Source organism: Microtus ochrogaster, chromosome 1 (assembly GCF_000317375.1).
Source record: "Microtus ochrogaster isolate Prairie Vole_2 chromosome 1, MicOch1.0, whole genome shotgun sequence".
NCBI classification, from domain to species: Eukaryota; Metazoa; Chordata; class Mammalia; order Rodentia; family Cricetidae; genus Microtus; species Microtus ochrogaster.
Window position 1 is genome coordinate 80,452,910 of NC_022009.1, and position 19,886 is coordinate 80,472,795.

Consider the following 19,886-nt stretch of genomic DNA (forward strand, 5'->3'; position numbering starts at 1 on the left):
GTTTTATATGAATACCTTTAGAATATTTTAGAATTCACTTTTTCTGACTTGGTGTTTCAGATGGGATGCTAATGCCACATTTTACTCTTTGAGATCATGCTAGAGATTTGACAGGCAGATGCTAAACTCAATCTCAGAATCAACCTAAGATGAAAAGCAGGCATTTGCATTCGAGCAACAAGCAAAGCAAATCTTATCAGCAGCCCTTCCTATGTGGGGCTGACTCCCTGAAATCTGTTAAGAATTCTCCCCCAAATTAGAAACAAACCTCTACGCTGAGGTAGACGTTTATACAGTGGTTTGATTATTAAATCTTGTCTTAATTAGGTAGAATGAAGGCCAGAGAACTTCAAAGCGCCTGCTGACCTCTGTGTGTTAGCCCCTCTCAGCTTGGGCGTTTGGATGACTTGAGCACGTCTCCAGTTGGCTTTTCTCCAAATATATATTCCATATGTTTAGTCGAGTGGCATACGCTCCCTGGATGTTCTCTAGATTATGAAAATATTTGAGCTGTCCTCGGTTGTCTAAGGAAATGGAGAAGATCCTATTAAAGAAAATACAGAACCTGTATTGTATTCTGAAGTGTTTCCATGGGAACCAACAGGAAGTGAGTCACTGCTGGTCACCCTTCTGCCAAGGTGATGAGGTTATTTACTTTTTATTGGGCTAGTGCCCTGGTTCAGATGCCAAGAGTTGCTAAGTCTCACCTTAATAATAAATTTACGTGCATTCTGTCCATTTCCTTAGAATAATTATTAGTAAGAGACAAACACAAAACTTTTGCCATTTTCTCCTATCATGGATAAACCTTGATGCCATCCGTTCCAACTGGAGCAAATAGCAGGCTCAGTCCTTAGATCCTGGCCTTCGCTCATGCGCAGTCATGACAGGAAGTAGGCATATGTCAGCACCTAGGTGTGCAAATGGCATGCCCAAAATATATCTTCCTTTAGGTCTCTGAGCTTTTTATAGTGCTTTTCCCCTTGAGGACTTAGAGAAAAGCATGAAATAAGAACCTAGTTAAAAATAAAGGCCCAGGACCGTCAGATTGATCCATCTAAATGTGGTGCCCGCCATCCCACCTGCTGACCCGAGGTCCACCCTAGGCCCACGTGGTTGAGGCTGAGAAGAGACTCTCACGACTTGTCCTGTGGCTCCCACATGTGTGCTGTGTCATGTGCCTATGCACACCCACTCACACAAACAAATACAAACTAAGTAAATACATACAAGTGTCATAAGTATTTTAAAAATAAGGCTGTTTCTAAACCAGTATCTGGTTACAGAGTTGTACTTCAATGATATATCTGAATTGCCAATAAGCCCTAGAGAGCTTAGATGGAAACCGTGAAGAACTTATGAAATGTGTAATAATAATAACTAATGCCACCCCGGCTATTTGATTACTTGTGTCCTCTGCTTCGATGCCATTCACATGGGGTGTTTGGCCTCCCAAAATTATTTACCATTTATAATTATGTTATAAATGCTCGAGAGGTGGGCAGAAGTACAATATTTTTATTGCAATGTCTAACAGCAAGTAAAGGGGGTATCGTGAAAGAAAGGATAGGTCTAGGTAAGAAAAGGAAACTCATTCACAATGATTTACCACTCCATTCCTGAGTCTGAATACTCTATTTTCACTGAAAGTATTTTGAGATGGTTAATCGTGTAGAAATCATGTTTTGCAACATTTATTTGTTTTTGACATTTTTCAAAAGCAAAACTGTGCATTTTTATTGCTGGTATATGGTATGTGGATACTATGATGCCTTACATTTTGGTGAACTTTCAAAAAAATAAGCAAACAAAAACAATTTCTTCATCCTAGAACCAAAGCAAGGCAGTAGATTTTTGCCAATGTGTTTTGTTTCCCTTGTTGGAAGATAGAAGTCTCAAACAAAAATTTCACCAAAATATAAAAGACAAGCCCCCCAAAGTAGTAAGAGGTGAGCAATTCTTTTCTGAGCCCACTTTGAGTTTAAATATTGCCAGTTTTTATACCCAGGACAATAAACTATGATTGAGTTAATAGAAACACACATCTCCTACTAATATTAATGATTATTTCAACATAGTTTAGTAAAAGCACGAATCTCCAATCCTGTCACCGTGGAGCGTTGTTTTTGAAAACATCCTTTAGACGTTCTAGTTTAACTTTAACACGGGTCTCTGACAGCCCCTGCCCTCCCAAGCCCTGCATTCTCTGTGGCTTTAATAAGATAGCATTGATCCATGCCCAAGAATTTCTGCTTTAACTGAAATTTTCACACATCCGCTAATAATTGCTTTTTTAATATTCATTCCATGAAATGAACTTGACCTGAAGTTTCACTATCTATTTAACTAACACGTCCATCGACCTGTACCCTCTCGGCAGATCACTGTTGAATTTTGGTAGACAGTGCCTTAGGCACTGATAATCTGCACCCTGTCCTCAGGGAAGGAAGCAGAAGATGAGCTCATAGTAACTCGAGTAACACAGTGCTCAGCATCAGGACATAAAGCAAGAGAGCAGAAACGAACTTTTTTGAGGAAATAATATTTGAGATTTGTTTACTTACTTCTTGATTATTTTATGTTTATAATCTTTCTTCCTTTTCCTTTTTTTTCCTTACTGACTCTGTGATAAATATCTTACTCATTCCTATGGCTGGATATCAGCCAACACATTTTTTAAAACACATAATTCAAAAGATGATATCTTATGTATGTCAAGGCTCAGTCTAAATAAAAATATTAATTATTTATTTATTACCATATTTAAGCACTTTGACATGAGTATTATTTTATCATAATAAAAGTATGTCTAAGACATGGCCAGTGAGTTGAAGGCCAAACAGATGTTCTGTGTTGCCTTATTAGAACGGCTAGGTGGCTCTGTGCTGACATGCAGGGCAAAGTCCATTTCCGCTCAGCCCCAAAGATGAGCAAATAGGAAGTTTTCTCAACATTTTGGAAGAGACTTTGACCCTCAATCCAAGTAGTATATGTTTCATTAATTCCTTTTCATGTAACTGTATGAGTCAATGTTACATATCATCCCTACTCCGTGATGATTGATAACCACTCCCTGCCCCAGTCATCTGTACTCAGAAACCCAGGAGAATATCTTTCATGTCCGTGGTCACATGCAACAGTCCATGTGATTTCCTTCCTGAACTGAGTGCTGATACAGGCCTGCTGTTTGTCCTATTGGAAGCAGCATGCATTTTGCCAAAGTTGTTTTGAAGATCAACACGATCCTGTAGACATCTGTATCTTAAAACTTGACTGCTCAGAATCCGTAGTTCATATCCTACTCTTCACATTAGCTTTATTCTAACATGTCTACCCCTCTCTCCTCTGATTTACTCATGAGGTTTAGTTTTGAGACGTAATTAAAGGCCTGTAGCCATCTCAGCTCTGTGTGCTGAACCTTTTTGTCTTAGTATATTTTTCTGCTTCTTTCCTGTGGCCTGCATCTCCCTACCGTCAGTTCCCCGAGAGTAATACCTAAATAACACCAGCTTCTTTTTACATACAGCATCCACTACGCACCGAATTCTCCATGCCAGCATCTTCCCGTGCATTATCCCTTGAATGTTAACAACTCAATTTACAAAACCACCGAGGATGTGCATTTTCCAGAGGGTTCATCAAGTGTAGCAAGTTGGCAGTGCCTCCTGTGCACAGAGCTGGAGTCTGTTCTCCACTACTGTGTCAGTGATTTTAGTCATGTGCCTATGAATGAGTAGATGAGCGGTCCTTCCTCTGTCCGTCACAAAGCTACCGACCTCACATTAAAAGCAGAGCAGAAACACATTTTAGAAAGCCAGTGTGAAGAAATCCTATTGCCCACACTGCTTCCGTCTTCCTGGGCATTGACTTCTATCCAAGTACTCACTCGCTTGGCAGTCCCCATAGGTGGCCTTCGCAGTGGGACTCTGGGATGTCCCGTTGGATGAAGGCTTGCAAATGGCTGGCAGTCACTTGTGCAGGTAGTGCTGAGCCTAGCGGCAGACAGGTCACATTATGCTTTTCTCTTGCATGCCGCCACCTGGCCGTGTTTTAATGCTGGACAGACCAGCTTCTCGCAGGAGTTCTGAGCAAGCCCAAAGCTGAATGCTTACTGACTTCATTATGTTCTACTGAAATGCTAAGGTTGGCATCTCTTCTCTGGTGGTTGGAAAATGCCTTGTTTTAAGTCTTATAGAGCTGATGAGTAGAAACTTGAACAGCGCTTTCATTTCGGGAAGCAGGCATTACTCCTGTCAGGACTCATTTCTCTCCATCCGTCTGACAGCTTGTTTCCATGAGGGTGCTTTAATCACCAGCCGAGGACTGCATTCTGCCCATTAGATGGATACTATCTTCAAAAACGCTAGCACGCACTGAAAGCAGCTTTTATTACAGTAAAAAGCCCCCTCGATTATTTATCTATCTGTTGAACTTTATAAAAGAAAATTTGACTTTTCTCCTAAATAGACTCTGTTTTGACATGATTAGGCCAATATAAATAGATCCTTGTAGGTATGTAGTGTGCTTTTTTTTAAAAAAAAAAAAAAATCCACTTTTGTTACGAAACCAGCTTGCATCACCATGGAAAATTTATATAAAAGCATTTCACTATATAATTACAACTTGGTGGTTTATAATACAGAAAATTGCTTGTTGCTTTATTATTAGCTGTGATGAAATCTTGTGTTTGGAAATGAAACTAAGTGGCCATTCCCGTGGATGAAAGCCTAGTCTTCATAAACACCTCCAGCCTTGCTTTCCGAGCTGCGGCATCAAGGGGAGAGACCTCGGCCTTTATTTTTCAATCTACACATTAATCTACTCAGAGGCACTTTTTATTGAATAGAAAAATAGCTGAATAGTTACGATGAGGTAAGCGACCAGCAGAAAGAAAATTGTCTGGGGAAGGAAGCCGTGTGAACAGCGTGGCTCATTTGGATCTCAGGAATGCTAAATAATTCTGGTGCTTCTCAACCTTGACAAATAGTTCCATTTGACAGAATGAAGTAATTAAGTCTGGATAAGGAATTTTTAATCTAGCTTGTGGTCTATAGAACTGAGAACTGCAAGTGTACAGCAGATTCTTTCTTAGAGGTTTGAGCAACATTTACATCCCCAATTTTAGTTCCATATTTTCTGTATTCCTCAGCTCTTTCTATAAATGTTTGGTCACACCTGAGGGGGCCTAGGATCCAGAACTGTCATCTGTTATAGAGTTTCTGCTTTCCCTAGGATGAGTCTCACCCAGATCTGCAATCCCACAACCTGCGTGTCCCAGCGCCCTCTTACTAGTTATGCATCCGGCCGCAAAACCGTAGTTAGACAGAGTTAGTGCTGGTCCGGAGGAACTAAGGATGCCCCACAGAGGTCTTAGCTCATTTACAATTATGGTGTAAGTGTAAATAAAAATAAAGAAAGTATGCTCTTTTCCTCAGATGTCCCAAAGACATACAAACTGCTAACAATAACCAAAGATGGTTGTGTGCAATATAGAACCCACATGAACTGCGAAACTGAGGCCACTCAATAGACCCTCTGAGGGACATTCCTGAAGCCTTGTAACTTTGGGTGGAGTAGTCAACATTGTGTCTGATCATCCTCTGATGAGCAAATCCCAGAGGCTCGGAAGAGAGGATGGCTTGAGAAGATGTCCATGACAGAGCCTTACATTAGGACATGGAGGTCCTTGTGCAAACCATAGCATGCATAAGCGTGAACAACACTGTAGCTCTGTTTTCCTTATTAGGTCAGTAAGATGGCTGTCGGGAAGCAGTGGGCTGCACACACTGCACACACATGCCACCTGCCCCAATAGCTATCATTCGCTGTAAACCAAATCACCATATCATCACCATATCCTGCGCCAGCTCCCTGCTGCGCCTGCGCATTTGTCATGAAGCAGGATTTGCTTTCTCTTCGAAACAATATTTTGATTGGTGATCAAGCTTTTTATTGAAGTGTAATTTCTACACAGTAAAATATAACAGTTCAATGAGTTTTGACAAATCTGTATTGTCTTAGCATTACCAAAATCATAGCATAGAATGAGTCCCTCAACTTCCCTCCTGCCCCTTCTCTAAAGTTAGTTTCTACCCTACCTCCTGGCAAAGTCATCATTTTTTTTAACTAAAGATAGACAGTAAGACATATCACAAGCACTGGAAATTGTTTTAAGACACTGGCTTTCCCTATAGAATGCTTGGGGAATTGTTTTCAGGGTCATAGAGCATCAGCCTACGGTGTGGGGTTCAGGCTGGGAGCTGTCTGTGTGAGCAAGCTTAGTGTCTTAGGACTACCAACTCCGATCACATTCGAAAATAGATTCCAAGCCAAGCCTACATGTTGGGCATTCTCCAAAACATGAAATTGCAGGAGTTGCAGGCTTATGCCTGTCCCCTCTTCCTTTGATCATCACCATTCGGGGTTTCCTGTCTCCATTCTTAAATGGCCCATGCACTGTTTCTAGTTTCCAGGATGGAAGGATTGATCAATAAGGAGATGGTGAGAGATGGAGGGAGGGAGTTAAGCAGTGGTTGGAGGACCTGGCGTTGAGCTGCTGTCTGTACTGAGACTCTGGTAAAGCCACCAGGCATAGAAATAAAAGGGCTACTTCCCAATGTGCACTTTATCTCTTCCCCTAAAGAGTGAAAGAAGAAAATGTTTTAAATGTTTTACCAGCTGCAAATTGGCAAGAAGATGATGAAGGAGAAATTTCAGTATTATATTAATGGCTATAAATGGCAGAATTAGTTAAAACACAAAGTGTGGAGGACAGCTAGTGTTGTAAAGAAAAACTCTCAAAAAAAATCTATTCTTTGGCTAAAGTTTGTATTTTCTGAAAATTCAGTCTACTATCTGTTTTTACCTCTCAAAATGGATCCTCTAAGGTGACCATTGCTTGGTCTGTACATCTCTGGGCTTCTCTGAAAATGATGTTGTCACTGCAGTCTGTGTCGACGTGGCCTTCCCTCCTGAGGAGCTGCAGTATGAACTCCTTTTCCTCCGCGTTCTCTGACTGCCAGTTCTTATGTCCACGTTCCCGACTCAGACCTGGGAGGGTCCTCCCTTGACCAGTGCCTTCCCAGGGCCTCCCAGCTAATGCTTAATAAGTTAATGGTTCCAGGGATGAAAGCCCAGATGGACAACTTACTCAGCAAAGCTAAATGGAAGATGTTTTGAGGGTTTTTTTTTCCAGAAGGGACTTGTCGCTGAAATGTTAAGACATTCTGAGAGCCAGCTGTCTTTATTACAGGCACTGTCTGGATAATCATTGAGAGTTAAAAAGATAAAGATGAACTTATCCAAAACTCACTTGGTCCTTTAGATCAATAGATGTAATCAGTAGGTAAGGGTGTATGGCAGACTTTTAATCATGTCAACAATGAGCGAATATTTAGAGACGTTGTCTTCTTGTCCTTCATCTGGGCCCCACGGATTATTTTACTGAGATGCACAGCATCAAAGTGACACAGCGCCTTTGGCTGGAGGACAGCGCTCCTCTCTAAGTAGACCTCCTGATTTGAACGTCCTCCCAGTTCTGCATCTTGTTTTTGAGAACAGTTGGTACATACCTAATCTATTTGTGAATTGAGACAGGATTTTATCATTATTTTTAAGTCTAGTTTCCTTGGAGCTGAAGGAAAAGGTCTTATTTTCCAAAAGAAGAATATTACATTTATTTAAAAGAAAAGGGAATAAAGACATATTTGCACTGTTGCCTAAGGAAAATCTGTCTTAAAATTCAAGGTAGAATTTTTAAGAAGTGCTGAGCTGCTTGAGGGTTGTTCTGCAGAACTGTAGCATGCGAACCCCCGTCCTCACTGGGTTGTTCTGCTTGAGGGTGCAGAACAGATCTGCTTGCAGAACAGATGCATCAGAACCCTCGTACTTGCTGGGTTGTCCAACAATGTCTGAAAGTCATCTGTAATCAAGAGTGGGTTTACCCCTGAATACTGTTTTTAGTTCATGGTTCATAAATGAAGATTTTTGTGGACATATAAAGGATTTCGTGAGGAATATTTAAATTGTAGAATTTTAGCTGTTATAATGAAAAGCACTTATGGCTGTACTATATTTAATAGAGTTGAAACCAAGCAATGTAACTTTCATAGCAATGAGCTTAATGTGCTAATATGCTGAAATTAGCAATACAGCTTTTCAAACAGCGTTGAATGAATTTATATCATGAATTGATAGAATATATGATTTTGTCATGAAATGTAAAACACGGAAACTACGACTTGCATCCAACTCTAGGAGGAATAGGTAAGAACTGAAGAGCTTAATTGAATTCCTTACTTGAAAACAAGGTATTTTGACCACTGGTCATAGTTCCTGGAGAGTATTCATGTGAGCGTGTGTTTGTCATGGTGAACACATCCCAGGGAGGTCACGCACTACCTGTGGCTTTCTCAGAGCCTGTACAATGGCAGCAAGGTCGTACAAAGACCGAGGGGCACAGTGTCCCATGAGGAGGAGCACAGGCTAAAGGAAGAAGAGGTGCTGTGTGGTCCCTGTCTTCGTCTCAGGTGGAGTCCCCACCAGTGTGGCTCACCTGGCGTCAGGTGGACAGCGTACAGTGTGTTTCACAGACAGGGACTCAACAGAGGTTCACACAGGCTTGTGCCTTTGTCTGTCACACAGATGTTTCTAGCCAGCCAGGCAACAGACTCACTTTGCTGGGGTATCACCTCCAGATGTTCCACTAAAGAGAGACCCTGCCACCCCACTGAGAGTAAGCAGACATCCTTCCCCATCTGTGGCCACTCAGCAGCAGGGCAAATTAGAAAAGGGTTAGCTGTACCATCTTTGTAATGGTTGTGTTTGGAGTTCAAAAACACATAGAAAACAGCGTAATACGAATACTTACAAATAGTACGCAGTAACTGTTCATTTTAAAAGTCTAAAAGAAGTCAAACCTGGCAGGCAGAATTTCTCTGTGACTTTTGTTTGTAGATTTTTCTTGCTGATGCTAATTGCTAATTTTTCCACTCTGGCAAATATGAGTGTTTAAATGAAAACAGCTTTAGTCAGATACCTAAAATAAAAGAAGAAATGAAAATTAACCTTCTCTGTGCATTTATATCTCGTGAAACTGGCTTCAGGATGTCCCCGCTGCCTGATTGTGTGTCACAAATATTCACAGAGAGCATCTTCGTTCCTCAGATGGGAAAGTGGAAGATATTGATCATGCACACAGTACCCTACATCACAGTCTGAGGGGGAAAGTTGGAAAGCTTTGCTACCATGCGTTAGGTTTGCAGAGATCTGTGGTGCCGTGCCATGAGGTGCTCAGATATAAGATGATGAAAGCCATCCACCCTGTGCTCTTGTGATGTTTGAATTTCAGTAAGAAACCCAAATAACTGTTAACAAAAATAACAACAAAATGCAGGGCCATAATCCGGGATACAAAGAAAAATATATTAGTTAAATGGTGATACAATTAAATGCTCTAAGGAGCCAGATCAGGCATGTTGTTGTGAGGAAGTAAAAAGTACAGAGTCTGCCAAGGTCTCGTGCAAGAGCCAGGATGGCATATTCATGTTTACAAGATGGCCAGAGGCCAGGGTATCTGGAGCACAGAAATGGTAGGTTACAGTACACCGTAAGTAAGGTGGGACGGGTCGCGGGACATCTGTGGACCACTTTAAGAGGTTTGGATGCTATTGTAAACATGGTGGGAAGCTCTCTGACAGTTGTGTGTGGAGGACAGATGGTACCTAACATAGTTGGAGATGATCAGTGGAACCACAGTGTTGAAAGGTTCCACACGAGACAGAAGCCCAGAGTCGAGCGTCTCAGGGAAACACTCGGGGAAGGAGCAATAATGCTGACCACAGGAGTTGTAGTGGAGGACGGTGTCCACACTTAGGCTCCGCTGTGCAATCACTGTGGAGATTGTTGCTACAGACGCAACAGAAATGCAAGGGAGACAAGGATCAAGTTCAGCTTCACGGCTCGTGGAATGGGGTGTTGGTGCTCACTCCACGAGAAGACGTGGGTGAACGGTGGATGGAGTAGAGATTACCTTGGTGCTGTCGGGAAGTTTATAATACCTTCAAGATATTTCCTAGCTGAGTGGTTTTGGGAAGGTGTTAGATGGGTGTTTAGAGTGCATTAGAGCAACTGGAATTGCTCACCTTGCTCAATCACCCATCACAACGGGGCTGCTCTCTTAGAAGAGGAGGTAGACAGGGAGATTATGAAATGCGCTCCTTTTCAGTCACAGGTTCCCATTTTGTGTTCATGGGGATGGCACGCTTTCTTTTGAATAGAGATTCCTTCTTCAAAAAATAAGAGTTTAGGATGTTATAAGACATTTTGCAACTCCAAAATACACACACACACACACACACACACATATACATGCATGAGTACACACACACATGCACATATGATTTCAACTCATAAACCACTGTTCTGTCAGGAACCATTCCTTTTACAAACACTAGTGGAATTCTGTTCTTGGAAAGAAAGTATTTGTCGTGTGGCTTAATGACAAAGTGATGGCGACATCATTTTTTCTGAATGTCTTTATCCTTCTCTTCCTGTCAGTACCTCAGTAGTAGAGGTAAAGTCAGGGAACTCACTGGAAGCAGCATTGTTCCTCAATTGCACACTAAAAAGTATTGTCTGCAATGCCACGTATGTATCTATGTCAGTGAATTTGCAAATTGAGTTCATGAACTTGATGAGGTGATCTCTGGGAGTTTTCAAGATCTTATAAACACATTAAGAGGTCAAATTTTAGAAAGATTTCTGTTGAAAGTACATATATGTTCCATGAACACCCATCTCAGCTTAACATACTCACTGTTGGTGAGAAATTTCTGTTCTGGTAAGTAATGGCATTTGCCAGCACGAGTGAACATAGCCTCTCTCTTTACAAGGTGCTATTATTTGCATCTTGTTTGACTTTATTGCTCGACCTTCCCTGACACCTGTCAGTCTCCTGTTTAAATGGCCGTGGAGGGTAGGGGTGAGGACAGGCCGTAGAGAAATGACTCAATGCTCTTCTTCCAGAGGACTCCAGTTCAGCTCCCAGTACCCGTGTTTAGTTTGCAACACCTGTCTTGTTGGCCACTTCACATACATCTGTAACTCCACCTCCAAAGGATCCAACCCAGTGTGCTGTCACCTACGCACATGGCATCCCCATCATATAACCACAAGGAGATTGTTATTACACACAAATGCCCAGCCTTAGCTTGGCTCGTTTCTCTCTGGGCTTTTATCTTTCCCTAGTCTGTACACTGCCCTTTACTTCTTACACCATGGTTTGCTGTGGAGCTGTGTGGCTGACCCCTGATGTCAGCTCTCCTTCTCCCTTTGTCCTCCCTGATCTCTTCTCTTCCTATTTATTTTCTCTGCCTGCCAGCCATGCCTGCTTCTCTCTGCTGCCCCACTATTGGCCATTCCGCTCTTTATCAGACCAATCAGGTGTTTCAGACAGGCAATGTAACACAGCTTCACAGAGTTAAACAAATGCGGCATAAAAGAGTACAGCACATCTTTGCAGCATTGAACCAATGTTCCACAGCACAAACAAATGTAACACATTTTCAACTAATAGTCCACAACACATAATGATAAGCACATACATCATAAACAAAAATAAAATAGAATTCTTACAATGCCCACCTGAATTTGCCTCTGTGCTGCTATTATTGAGCTCAACAAGAAAGTTATGAGTCAAATGGTATGGATGAAAACGTAATTGACATAGCTTTTAAGTGAGCAAAGGAGGAGAGGCGAAGATGAAGAGGGAATTCAGGTTCTGCTGTGAAGGCAGACGTGTAACGGTGGAAGATGTCTTCTTTCAGATGAGTAAGTTACTGTAAACATGCAGGCGAGACAAGCCCAGAAAAGACGTGAAGTTCATAAAGGTAGAGAGGAAGTTATTAGGAGCTACTTGGCCTAGGACATAAGCCAAAGGTGTGACTAGGGTAGGGGACAAAGGTCCTGTTAATTGTAATAGCAAGGACACTGTTTCCCTGCCCCCATAAAGTGTCTGGAGTTGTCCTTTGGGTGCTTGTATGTTTTGAGTGAAATAACAAGCAAAAGTACCAGCAAGGAAAGATTTGAGAAGAAAGGCAGTCTGGCGAGCCAGGAACAAGGGTGGAGCGAATTAACAGTGGGGACAGAGGAATGCAGTGGGGTGTCTTTTACGTGCAGAAGGAAAAGCCATGCTATTGCACATGCTCATTACAACACATGCCGAAGAGGGCACGGGAGCTGAAAACAGTGCACGCTGAACTTGGTCCTGCAGTGGAGGAAGCAAGCAGCTGAGGCAAGAGATAGCCGTGGGAGAAAGGCTTAGAGGACACATGGCTTCCCTAAGAACATTCCGCGAAGGACCCATGAGAAGGGATGGATCCAGAAGCTCCTCAGAACTGCCCCCGCCCCCATCAAGTAGGGACCTTTGCCACCACGCATCTCCTGTGCGTCGGACTGTCCGGCCAGTCTCTTACAATTCCCTTGCCACACACCCCATGTGGGGTTGTTCCTTTCATCTGCTATCCTCGTGAAGCTGTTTCTGGCAATGTTGTTTGAACACCTGTGTCTTTGGGCCTCCTTTTCAGCGTTTTCTGACACGCCAGCCTGTCCCATTCATTCTGCCAGCGAAGCTGTGGTATCAAGAGGAGGTTTCCCATGGTTCATTGAACTTCTGTTCAGGAAGAAATGTCAGTCATCTTCTTGTAAATATTTTCCTTGAAGGCCCTTGCACTTTCTTGTCCTCTTCTCAAATTCATTCTTTCTCCCCATAAAACTGCGCTAATATCCTATGGCTATCGAGCGAGGGTGAGAGCTGGACAGGGTTGAAAGGGACCTGCCTGCTGTCATTTCTCTGAAGAATGTTTTTCTCAACTCTGCTGTTTCCACCAAAAATAAGACTTTTCTTTTATTTTTTTTTCTCATTTTTTATGGTCCTGAGTGTTCTTTCTCCCCAAACCTGCAGGGCCAGGTGCCCTACAGTTACACAGCCAGAATTCAAAAGGAGTGTAGTGTCTGCTCCTTGGGCTCTCAGCCGTGTGCAAACAATTATGTGTTTAAGACAGGAACTGCTGATTACTGCTCAGAACTAGGACAATTATACAGAAAATAGTCTTCGAGCATGCACTTAAAGATGTTTTAAGGATGATGGGAGGAATTTCTCCTTATGCTGACTGCCCAGGAATAATAGAAATTAAGTTGTCAGCACGAAGGAAATGAATATTGAAATTGTCTTTCTTCCTTTTGATATGGATTTTAATTGGTATATGTTTTCTTTGCTTGATTATCTATCTCTGCTGGGCTTGGAGATATTTGGGTCTTATCCTATTACAGTTCATTTCTGTATATTCTTGTTCTCCACCAAAATATGATATGAGCCATGACACTTTTTACGAAATATTTTCAGTCTATCTGCCTCCTTTTCCGCCTTCATCCCAAACAGAACCTTCCCAGCAACGACTTCCGCCATCTCACTTCACTCCTGTGCCCACCTGTACACGCAGGGTGCTACTATGACAACCAGAGTTTATTCTTTAAAGTCCTTGTCAGATATAAAATAAAATCTCTGACACATGAGATCAAAATGCAGTGGTCTTACTTCTTTATAACGCACTGAAACGAGGCCAGAAAGGTGTGCCCATTTCCCAGTCATTAGCAGTGGCTGGAGCCTAACTGCCACTAAATAAATAGTTGTTTAAAAAAATGATGAAAACTTCCAATATGCATCCCTGCAGTTAAATTTAAGGCATGTACCAGCATGTTCAGGGCTGCTTGCGATGGATGGATCACATGACATCTAAAGAGCTTGTCCTTCAAAGTTTGAGTAAACTTTTTATTCAAACATTAAAACGTGCTTAGATTTTTAAACCCTGTTATATGTGAACATGAGTTAAAATAAAATTCTTTGCAAAAAAAAAAAATTCTAGTTTTGTTTTCCGCGATCACATTCTCTGCTGCTACTATCCAGGATGGCTGGAAAACAGTTACACAGGTATCGACTCAGCCAAGTAAGGAAGACATCTGAATAGTTTTTTTTTTTTATTTTAAATCTAGTTTCTTGTTTACTCCTTATTTAATCACATTCGGGTCCAATCAAAAATATATATGCCCTTCCAAAATGGTAAAGATCATTCATATTTTTAAACTTCAGAATTCTACAATGAGTATTTCTGTATTTTACAATTCTATTTCTGAAATACTGTCATAATTCGATCCTATGGGCACCAGAGAATTAGTTCTAAAGAACCACTACCATTTAGGTTGGCGGTTTTATAGCGGTTAGTATTTGCTTAAATGTGAGTTTGAAGAGGTTTCTATGCTAACGTCAGCCTTTCATGAGAAAGGGTCAGTCTCAAGTTTACTTATATTAAGTAGACTTTTGAACTACATCCTTATGAAAGTTTTGTGGCTTCCGTGGACAAGATTTATCCACCTTCTTCCCTTAATGCTTCCAGCACTTTCTAGCTCAAGTTGAGGTATTAAAAATGAGAGTATGAGTTGAATCTGTTGCATCAGGAACTATTGACTTCTGAACCCCTGAACACTCTCTTCTAGCTGCTCTCGAAATCTATTGAACAACTGAAGCAACCAGGCAGCCATCTTGAAGAAGCAGAGGAGGAGCTTCAGGGGGACCAGGCCATGGAAGACAGAGCGACCTCTAGCGAGCACAGCACTGGGAGCAGCCGTGCTTGTGTGGAGGACACACTGGGACAAGTTGGGGCTGTGAAGGTCAAGGAGGAGCCAGTGGACAGCGATGAAGATGCTCAGATACAGGAAATGGAATGTGGGGAGCAGGCTGCTTATATGCAACAGGTAATAGGCAAAGATTTAGCTCCAGGATTTGTAATTAAAGTCATTATTTGAACATAAATGTGTTGCAGATTTTGCTAAATGATTATCATTACCTATCAGCATATATTTCCAATTTTAGTGTTTAAGAATTCTAAAACAGGTAAAATGATGTTTTTTTTTTCTTTATAAAGATCACTCTATACTGATCTCTGAATGAGTATGGGTATCAAGGTTTCATTGAATCTTTACTGGTAAGAAAATGCCTGTTACACTAAAATTATGCTATATAATATCCAGGAAATTAATAGGCTTTAAATCCATCTCAAAGCCTGATACAACAGTTACTTCTAGTGAAAATGAACTCATTGTTGTTTTTAGTTTTATCTGCTGAGGTCTGTGAGCACAGAATGTAGTTTACAGCCTGATCAATGAAGCATTCTATTAGAAATGATGTTTTTTAACATAAAGAATTCATTTTTTTTCATACAACTGTACATAGTGTATCATACCATAGTCTTGAACACTGTTGAAGGTAGTCTGCTCCCTGCCCCCTTTCTCTCTCTCTCTCTCTTTTTTTAAGTAGAAACCTGGCTACCGTGCCAGCAGCTCTAGGTTATTGCGTAGATCACAACTGAAAACCTTAGCCATTAAGGTGGTTTTGAGCAGAGATGCAAGCTGAAGTTCAGTTTTGACCATTACCTTATGTCTGACGCAGCATTGCACAACGCTTAAACCTTGTGTAAGTTGCTGATGTTGAGTTCTGAAATGGAATCCATGCAAATGCTGTCACGAAGCGGCGTGCAGCCCTGTGGTCCACGCAGATGCTGCGATGTATGCACAGCTGCAGAGAATGTAGTACGATTACCACCTGATACCAAATTAAAAGCAGGCTTTCAAGAGGGTGACTCACACTGACGCCTGGTATCCTTAGGATTTCTCTCATACCGTGGTATATACCACATCATTTTGAGAAATAAATAAAAAAAGCTGAGTGTTGGTTTAACAAGACAAATCTGCTTGTATATGATGGCACTTCCAGAAGGACCATGTCCTTTGATGCTGTAAAAGCACAAACAACTTTGAACACAACAGAGACCGAGACGATGTTTATTTAAGTCAGTTCTTTGTTAGGGTCCTGCTGTTCTACAGAAAAGCAGTTCTGTGAGGGGACAGGAAATGTCTCGTGGAAACAGGAAGTTCGAGTGACTCGTGTTCTGGGGAATGTAGGAGAAACAGTCCGAGGGTAGTGTTCTACTCTTTCAGTTTTTAAAGGGTATTCTATGAATTGATTTATTGGCTGGGAAAATCCCACCATGAGTTGGGAAACCCTTACGGAAGCTATTGGCTAGAACGTTTTCTTCATATTCCCTTTTGATATGTTTGCCTTCTTTTACGGGTTTACTTTTGTTAAGCTAGTCAAATGTATGCTGTATTAAGACCCCTTTGGTATGGATAATCCAAATTGACCTAGAATCTTCCTGAGGATTTTTTCTATTAAAATATTTATATTCCTTGATCCCTGCTATTTAAGGTGTAGTATCCTGTTTCAGGAGACAGCACTTTTGCCAAATGTAGACATGGTTCAACTGTATGTTATTAGCACGTGTTGTTTACACTTCGCTGTGACATTTAAAACTATTTCTTTTAAAATGTTCCTGCTAAAGATACATTATCCTTTTTTAAAAAGTCTCCATTTGAATTAAATTAACATAACTAGAGTTAGAAAGTTAAAAGTTTTTCCACATAATGAAAATCCTTCTGATAATTTGACAGCTAGTTCTAATAGGTAACTCTCCCTATCACCAATACGTTTGGGTTAATATATTCCTTCATATTAAAATGACTGTTGTCAGTTGTTTTGCATTAAAAATATGGCATGCCTAAGATAAAATTGTATATTTTTCCATCTCATAAATATTCATTTTCTTCAAATTCCTTTTTCAATCTCATAAAAAAGGGATAGTGCATCTTTTAAAACACATTTTATTTGGGGAGGAACACGTGGCTGAGCAGACTTTTGTATAATATTTCTTCAAAGATATGTGATCAAAAACGAAAAAAACTATTTTTTATAATGTCATTGGAGAGAACTTCATCAGTACATTTGGTGGACGTAATTGTTTGAATTTGATAGTCTTTGAATTTAGTCAAGAAACTACCTGGAACCAGTAAAACGAAAAGCTGGACATAACTAACCTTAGAATTAACCAATAAATGTCTCTTCTAAGATCTACTGTATTTATTATGATTTACACCCTTGGAGGTGATATCCTGTTTTGTGTTGTAAATATATTGTCTGTATGTTTCCCTTCTTGCCTTCTGTTATAAGTCTCTTCCTTTCTCAAATAAAGTTTTTTTTAAAAGATCCCTTTTCATACATTTGGCTTTGTGTAAAGTTGATATGTTTAATGGAATTTAAAACCTGTACATTAAATCACATATACAAATTTCCATTTTTTGTTGAAACAAGAAAATGAAGGTATTTTGAAAAGTTGCTTCTAATACCATTTAAAATAACATAAAACAATAACAATCTCGAACTATTTGTATCAGCCATTATCAACCAGGAGACAGATGTAAAATCAGTTGCATGCTCCATTTTCTAGTGTGGCCTTTTAAAGGATGTGTTATCCTCCTTGGTATTTAAATTAAAATGTCATCCTCTAAATATAAAAGAAATATAAATAGTCCCTAGCGCTATTCAACTTAAAAATTATTTTAAACTTTTAACATGGGCTGTCAAGAGCTCTGCTACCAAGCCTGACAACGTGAGTTTGATTCCCAGGTCCCACACTGTGGGAGGAGAGAACTGAGTCCTCAGACTGTCCTCTGACAACACATTGGCTCTGGCACACGTGCACACAAACACACACAAATGTAATTAAAAATTTAAAAATAAGCTAAATATGCTCCCTTGAATATAACAAGCTCTCAATAAACGTTAAAATGAATCTTTTTGCAAATACCTTAATGCTGTCTATTACGGTGAGATTCCAAACCGCAGATAACAGCGACCGTGAATACACTTAGGGAGAAGAGGGACAGAATGTGAGAGAGAAGAGGGATGGAGCACTCCCCGTGTGTGGTGGCAGTTATTGCTTATTGCGATGCTGTGTGAAGAGCGGCAAGCCAGATAAAGCAAGCTTTCCTGTGCGCTGAGGTAGTGTGAGGTGATGTGAGCCAGGCCCGGACTGTCCAGCTTATTCCCCTTCTGGTTTGTTGGCAGCAGAACTTACTGTCAGAATTTCAGAATGTGCTACTGTGTGCTGAATTAAAGGGGTTAAATATGATTTTTTTAATGTCCTCTGGTTCATTTACATTGCCCTCTATATATTACTCTATGGTACTGTCATGAAAGTTAGTGTTTCTGGAGGTCAGAACCATACAGCTGCGTATTACATGAGTTATCCTGCTGGCAATGGTGGAGGTGGAGGCTGAAGCAGAGCTTCCTGCTTTTCACAGAAATGAACAGTTGTCTGTAAGAATTTTTATATTCATCATACTTAGTGTTTGCCGAAAAGTATTAAAAAGGGGATTCAAGTTCAACGTATTTTTAAATCTAGTACCTGATTCATATAGATATTAATAGCATAGTGGCTCTTAGATTTTGTGTTTTTTTTTTCAATAATTGAAACATGTAGTTCTAAATAATTGTGTATGGGTAAAAATAGGTATACAGTTAACGATCAAAAAATTCAAGTCTGTAGTTGTAGCCACTCCCAGTGAAGAACTCAGAGGTGGAAGAGGACTTGGAGATTGTTTCCCTTTATTGTTAACTTCTCCACACACCCAATTTAAAGAGAAGACCGCAGGGCAGGACGGGGAGGGAGTCACAGAATGCAGACAAATATTAAGGACCCAGAAATGCGGCTTTTGAGTCCAGCTAAGACTCTAAGTTTTTATGTGTTTGTATTCATATTCCTAGCACAGTAACTTCCTGGAGTCTTAGCAAATGTTTAGACAATGCTATATTCCTGCATCTTTTTGATGAAATGGATTTTCATTTTAACTATGGCCGACTTAAATGCATGAAGTGTAGTTGCGAGCACCTCAAATCTATTAACCTTTTCCATCCACCTGTACCACGGGCATTTAGGGTGGTTATTGCATGAAGCGATCCTGGCAGAGGCCGCCCACGTTTGATGGGAACCTGGGCAGCCCTGACTCCTGTGCTGTGCGTGCAAAGATCCCTTTCTGCATATCCAAGATGCCTACCCCCCACACCTTAGTCAGCTGCTCCTACAGTTCTCACAGTCTCCTTCCACCCAGATCTCCCCATTTCCATTAACATTAACTGATTCCAATCAGGTCTTTACATCACTACTGTAAATGACAAGTGCCGAGTGTTTTCCTAGTTCAGAGATGAGAGTTTTGTGCATGTGATTTCATCTTGAAATGCATCCATGTTTCCTCATGAAAACACGTACGTGAGTTCTGGGGGTCCAGTTTAGGTCCACTTGTTTGCAGTGGAAGCTTTGCCATCTGAGCTATTGTCCCAGCCTTATTTTTCATTTTTTATGGCAGTCATGATAACAGCTGGGAAGTGCTATGATTCTTCAACTGATATCTACTTTTCCCTGGGCTACTGATCATGAACATTTTTTTTTCCATTTGCTTATTTTCCATTTGAGGAACTTCCTTAGAAAATATCTATTTACATACTTAGTATTTTAAAATTGTCCTTTTGTTATTGAGAGTTAATAAGTACATATGATTCCAATTAAAATGTTACTCCATCCTGTGATTTTTATAATTTCTTTGATAGTATACTTTGACTATCAGACACTTTCGATCTTACTGAATGCCAGTCCACCTTTATTTCCTCTTATTTACTATTTATAATTTTATTTATTATTTATAATTTCCTTGATAGTGTACTTTGACTGTCAGACACTTTGGATCTTACTGAATGCCATCCACCTTTATTTCCCTTGGTTGCTTATGCTTTAGATGTGGTTGAAGAAGCCATCTTCTGACATGAAAGCACAAAGACTTACTCTTATGTTGCCTTCTACACATTCTGCAGCAGGCAGAGTTTGGCCTGTGGCTTGTTCTGAGTTCTATGTATCATTACTAAAGTGATTTTGTCCAGTGCTCCA

General features: G+C 40.6%; 1 protein-coding gene across 7 annotated transcripts in view; it reads left to right on the plus strand.

Moving 5' to 3' along the window:
- Positions 1–19,886, plus strand: part of Hdac9 (histone deacetylase 9) — a 674,620-nt gene that overhangs the window by 509,044 nt on the left and 145,690 nt on the right. For 6 of the 7 annotated variants that reach the window (XM_026782516.1, XM_026782520.1, XM_026782523.1 and 3 more), the window contains one exon: positions 14,551–17,150. In XM_026782516.1, coding sequence (XP_026638317.1) covers positions 14,551–14,859 — 309 coding nt within the window. In that variant the 3' untranslated portion in view covers positions 14,860–17,150. Of the gene's footprint in view, positions 1–14,550; positions 17,151–19,886 lie in introns of those variants that run through there. The other variant, XM_026782512.1, reaches the window with a different exon arrangement.